Source organism: Oreochromis aureus, linkage group 19 (assembly GCF_013358895.1).
Source record: "Oreochromis aureus strain Israel breed Guangdong linkage group 19, ZZ_aureus, whole genome shotgun sequence".
In the NCBI taxonomy this organism is placed as follows: Eukaryota; Metazoa; Chordata; class Actinopteri; order Cichliformes; family Cichlidae; genus Oreochromis; species Oreochromis aureus.
The window spans coordinates 22,180,927-22,186,582 of NC_052960.1; the positions used below are offsets into that span (position 1 = coordinate 22,180,927).

Genomic DNA, 5,656 nt, shown 5'->3' on the forward strand with positions numbered 1-5,656 from the left:
CAAAACTGATTGCAGCACAGGACATTTCTGAATCTGGTTTGCCTGGGTGCACGTCTGCCTACCATCACAATATTATTAAGCAGCGATCAGGCTTTAAATTACTGTTCCCACTGACCATGACATGCAAAGCCTAACCTAACCGAGAGTCCACCAGGCTTTTCTGGCATCCACAGGACATTACATTCATATTACTGATCTTATCAGAGTTCCCACCATTGTTGCTTTCCTTTGGTCTGTGCCTTTCATTTCCCTCCCAGTCACAAGACTGATCCAGAGTTATTATTACCGAACTCAGGAGGAAATTAATAAATCTCTGGAAAGGAGAGACAGTGCAGGTTTAATGTAATACATGCATTAAACAAATACATGCAAATACATAGAGTAGACTGTACGACAGCGACCACGAAAACTGAAATTGCCTTTCTTTGCACTTGCAGTAAGTTGCCTGAAAATGAAAGAAAAATGTGTAGCACATTTGATTGTGGCTGAAATGCAATTTAATAAATGTGTAGCTTATTAAATAAATTCCCATCCAAAGAATGATGAGATTTTAAAGTGAACTTTCGCACTGGAAGAATAAAAAAAAAAATGACTTAGTTAAATGAAACTATAAACTAACATTTCCTTCTCGTACATGCACATTGACCAGCGTTTCTCATATCAACATACCAGCGATCCCAGTTGAAGAAGACCCTGTGCAGAGCGGGCTGTTGACAGATGCTGAGAGGGGAGCTGTGATTGGCTCGTCGCGGTGGGTGTTTCCGCATTCCGCTAAGCGCAGTCAGCTGGAGCGCGAGTTGAAGAGGGCACCGTCGCGTCTGTGAGGAGACCTGTTTCAGTCACTCCCGGGGGAATAACGGAGCGAAGCCAGCGAGCGGGATGCCGTACATGTTCGTCAGCACACAGATTCGACTGGTGTGTATCTTGCATACGTAAACGACTCGCATCATGCTGTCGGGGGAGGCGCGTTTGAGTCGCACATGTGTTTATTTGACTGCAAAACAATGCGCACACTAGCCTACTGATCAGCCAAGGTTGGTTATCCAGTGGTCGGTAATATTCGGCACGCTGGGAGAAAAAAGTTAAGGTTACAAAAGACGCGAGAAGCGTGCGTGGGACCTTTTTGTATGTATGTATGTGTATGTATGTGTGTATGTATGTATGTATGTATGTATGTATGCGTATGCGTGTGCGTGTGTGTGTGTGTGTGCGCGCGCCACGTAAATTAAAAACACATGTTGCTCAGTTGTCGGCCTCTTGTTTGCGCATGTTCATTTTGTTGTGTCCACGACTCCAGCAGCCTAATTCCTCCAGTGCCCTTTGAGTATATTGGATAATCTATTTTTAGCTTGTTCAGATATTGGAGATTATCATGTGCACCTGCCAGAGGGCTGCAGGTGCAATCAGTGAGAGCTGTACAGACAATCTGTTTTAGTGATGCTGTCGTTTTTCTTTTTTCCTCCCAATAATTCTAGAGTAAATTATAAGCTGTGTGGGTAATACACTTAATGCTGCCTTGCAGGAGAACGGTCCAACAAATGTGGGGGATGAATTTTCGGATCCAGTGGTCATGAATTACCTGGGAGCAAGGAAAACGACTATGCTGGGGAACAATTTGTGAGTACCAAAGTCAGTAATCGTGGGAGCTATATAGGTCAAAGTGTATCTCAGCTCAGGCTTTTAAACACCATGAGGCTGATGTCTCTTACAAAGATTGACAGGATTTTACTCCTGATTCAATAGTTTTTGTGAAACAATTTTGATCAGTGATTGTAAATGGGTAAGATTTAACCATTGCCTCCATTCTGATCTTTAGCTCCACACAAACGTGCAGACTTTATTCCAAGTGTACTGTAAATGTGCTCACGGTGGGCAGCATCTCCATATGTAGCCACTTAAAACTGATGCCTCGTACATTTTGGCAGTTAACATGTACATGTTGACGGCAGAGCTGAAATCAGGTCGTATAGAGGAAAAGGCTTCAGTGTGGTTGGGGGGGGGGGGCTGCTGCTTTGCAGATTTGGAGTAAACCGTTCAAGGTGATGGAATACAGATCAGGGAGGTGTTGCCATTGGCAATCTGATTCAAATGAAACAAGGTGTGGAAGGAAGTGAACAAGCACTAGAACAATTAACAGCACTCTATTTTCCAAGAGAAGTTTACTGAGAGATGCAGAAACCCTCACATCTGTGGAAAGCAGAATTGCTTTGTTTATGCTTGTTTCAGTTCCGAGTATCACGTGGATGACCCGCCTCGCCTGGTGCTGGACAAGCTGGAGAAGATCGGCTTCCGCGTGGTGTCCATGACAGGTGTGGGACAGACACTGGTGTGGTGTCTTCACAAGGAGGTGGAGTGATGGATCACAAAGATACCGTATTTGGGGGGGGGGGGGTACTTGTATAAGCCTTTAAAAGGGTAAATGAATTATGCAGAATATCTTTGTCACCCGTTTTTACTCTATACATTCTACATTCAAGATATTGGCAGCTATAAAATAACGCCATAGTCAAACAAAAGTAAAGTTTGGATTATCCCTTACATAAGGTCTCAGATTAGATGATAGGTCACCAGATTCAGGGGATTACTGAAACTACATTCCAGAGGTTTTACAGTATCCTTTGTCAATACTGTTTATCACTGGTGATACAGTGTAGTGACCAGAGTAGATTTATTGGGTATATATCATATAGCCTGAACCAAGCCTCACTTTTTTCTAATTAAAACACTAGAAACATTTGTACATGCATTGCTGTGTAAAGACTTTTTTTTTTTTTTTTAAACATGTGTTTCTAACTTAATGATGTCATGATGTGGATTGTGTACTTATTATTAAAAGTAATCAGTTTAAACAGAATTAAACATAATGTGTAATCGTCTGAAAATCTGTAAAACAGATGCATACAGGACATCAAACATAAAACACGATAAACATTATTGTTACTTGTTGTGGGCTGTTACAGCTCTGTGGGGCATTACAGAGTCTCTACACGTTTGAAGATGAGACGCTAGCGTCGCAGGAACACTGAGAGCAGAAGTCTGGCTGCTAGAGCCAAAACACTCTGGGTGGTTTCATTACAGCCTCGGGTCTGCCAACAAATGTCTGGGGCCAGCCCGGATCGCTAGCCCGCAAACCAGAAACGTTGCCAACTAGCTCACAGCCAAACTCTTACCAGACCTGCTGCCTCACACATGACTTAGCATCTACCTCCCTGCTAAAGATCAAAAGGAGACGGTGCTTCGCAGTTCTGTTGCCACAGACATTCCAGATACTGTTTGGGTACACTGCAGTGACTGTTTTGACACGGACAATGTGAGGAAAATAGGAAGCAACGAGATACTGTGAGGATTCCGTGCCGCTGCCATAATTGGTGATATGACAGCAACAGGCTCATCCATCCTGGTTTGCATGCAGCACAAGCCACTGTGGGCTTGGGGGAGAGTTGGTGGCGAATGTATTTCCTGTGACTGTATTTCCTCTTGCCATTTGGACAGAGTTTGTGTGTTCCCCTTCTGTTTTTTTTTTTTCTTTTGTTCACATTGCTGGGATATTGAAAGCAGCTATGCATAAACAAAACCATGTGATGAGGGGATTTTGCAGGAGGAGAGGCACAGATGTCTCCCAACACACCACCGCTGTGTTCCACAGCTGGACATTATGTAACAGCCACGGTGAGGCGGCGCAGGAGTGGCGGGGAGATGGATGGCTAGATTGGATGTTGCGAAGCTGCACTGTGGCTCCTAAATAACACAATGACAGGAGAAAGCACCGCCACACAGGCCTGCAAATGCAGACACGCGATTATGCAATAGCTTTCCCCCCAAAGGGAACAGGGAAAAAACAGACTATTCAAATGGATACATGTTCCACAGTCCAGAGAACCTTGTTACAAAACCCTGGGGTGACCGCAGTAGTCTGGCACGGTAAGGTCTGCCTTTATGTGGGTCACAGAGAGGTAGCACGTCACTTCAGAGAACTTAAATGAGCAATACAGAATCTTCTGGACACATATTACATAAGCCTATTGCGCAACAGTTTGCTTGTAGAACAACAAAATCAGAAGTTTGAGAATTTGTTTTTGAGGCCACCATTAGAAAAAGAACACCAAATTTCTAGTTTTAATTTACGCTGGTTATTGAGTTATGACACGATCCATGGAAGCCAAGGGTGGAATGAGGCGTGTGAAATGGAAACGCTGAGTTTGGTTGCACTGAAACAAGCTCAGCTCTTCATCAAGAGGGGCAGCTTTAAATTAGGATTAAAACAATGGTGCATTGGTTTTGCAAAAAAAAAACACTTCATGGACAGTTGGATGATAGGAAGACTGATAAATCTTGTGTCTGTGGGTTCAGGCCTAAGCCAGAGCCAAATGGGGGGGTTTATGCGCCAGACTGTTTCTTGGCTCAGACCAGTAACTTCCCAGAGTCTCCACTGGTTACCTCACAATGACGGCATGACTCCAGAAAGTCATCTGCCAAGAAATAGTTCAGCACCTAACAGCCTGTCAAAGTGTTGCTTTTATTTTTTTCACAATTAGACTTACCCACAATAAAAATGTGTTAATTAGTGGGCTTTAAAGCAGCTAGGAATGTAAGCAGGTGTTAAAGTGGGATTTGGCAGGTGGGGGAACCCTAAGACTGGGTGTAGCCGTGCAGCGTGGTGAAAAGAACTACTTAGAAATAAGTCACATAAGTTGTTTTGTGAGCTCCAGTATTTTTTTCTTTGTGTACAGACTGTGATGATCTGATCTTTTGCTGCTACTAGGATATTCACTGCTCTTTGTGGATTTAGCCAAATGAATTCATGAAAATACACTCAGATGTTTCATGATCTATATGACTGATTTCCAACATATAGACACAATAAAGCTAGTATGAAAAATAGACTTCAGAAAGTAAATATAAATACATTGATCAAAATAAATTGATGTCTGCAATCAGTGATGCAACCAAGTAACAGTAACCCAGATGTAACCAGTACAACATCGTGCATCACTGCAAACTAACAGTTCAGCTTGCACTAAACTGCGGGTGTTTTCATGCAGCCTTTGATTAACATGAAATTAGTGCACTACAGTTAGTTTTGCAAGATGTTTGATGAAAACATAATGTAGCAAAAAACGTGATGTAGAAAGCCGATATCTGATTTTAAAAAGTGTATTAGGACATCACATGTAAGCTTTAAATTTCAAGTTTATCAACTCTCACTTGCTGAGCAGTGCTCATCTTTGAAAAAAAAGCTCAAATTTTCCTCCCATTTCTGCTCTTTCTCCATCTATTAGTGTCTCACATGAACATTTTTTTCTTCTCTCCCTGAGAAATACAGCAGCTGTACATTAAGCTTGCAGTCACATAACAGATTAACTTATCCGACAATAATATCCACTAACTTGCCAATCAAATTTGATTACTCATGACATGATGAGTATGGCGGGGGGGTGGGGGTTTCAGGCATGGCTCCAATCTCTTTGAATGAATTTCCCATCTTTCCAAAACTTTTCAATCAATATAAAAAATATCTATAAATAGTAATAAAATGTTTCCTATTGTGCCAACATGTTGCTATGTAGCTATGGCTAATCTGAAGACTTTTGGACTCATTCAATGTTTTGTAACAAAAAGGTTACACTATAGAAGACAAAAAAATGTATAATTGTGT

At 42.1% G+C, this 5,656-nt stretch overlaps 1 protein-coding gene across 1 annotated transcript; it reads left to right on the forward strand.

Moving 5' to 3' along the window:
* Positions 1-755: 755 nt before the first annotated feature.
* gchfr (GTP cyclohydrolase I feedback regulator) lies at positions 756-2,532 on the forward strand. Its single transcript, XM_031742371.2, has 3 exons — positions 756-915; positions 1,523-1,617; positions 2,227-2,532. The coding sequence occupies exons 1-3, from the start codon at positions 880-882 to the stop codon at positions 2,354-2,356; spliced, it is 261 nt and encodes an 86-aa protein (XP_031598231.2). The 5' UTR covers positions 756-879; the 3' UTR covers positions 2,357-2,532.
* Positions 2,533-5,656: the final 3,124 nt, after the last annotated feature.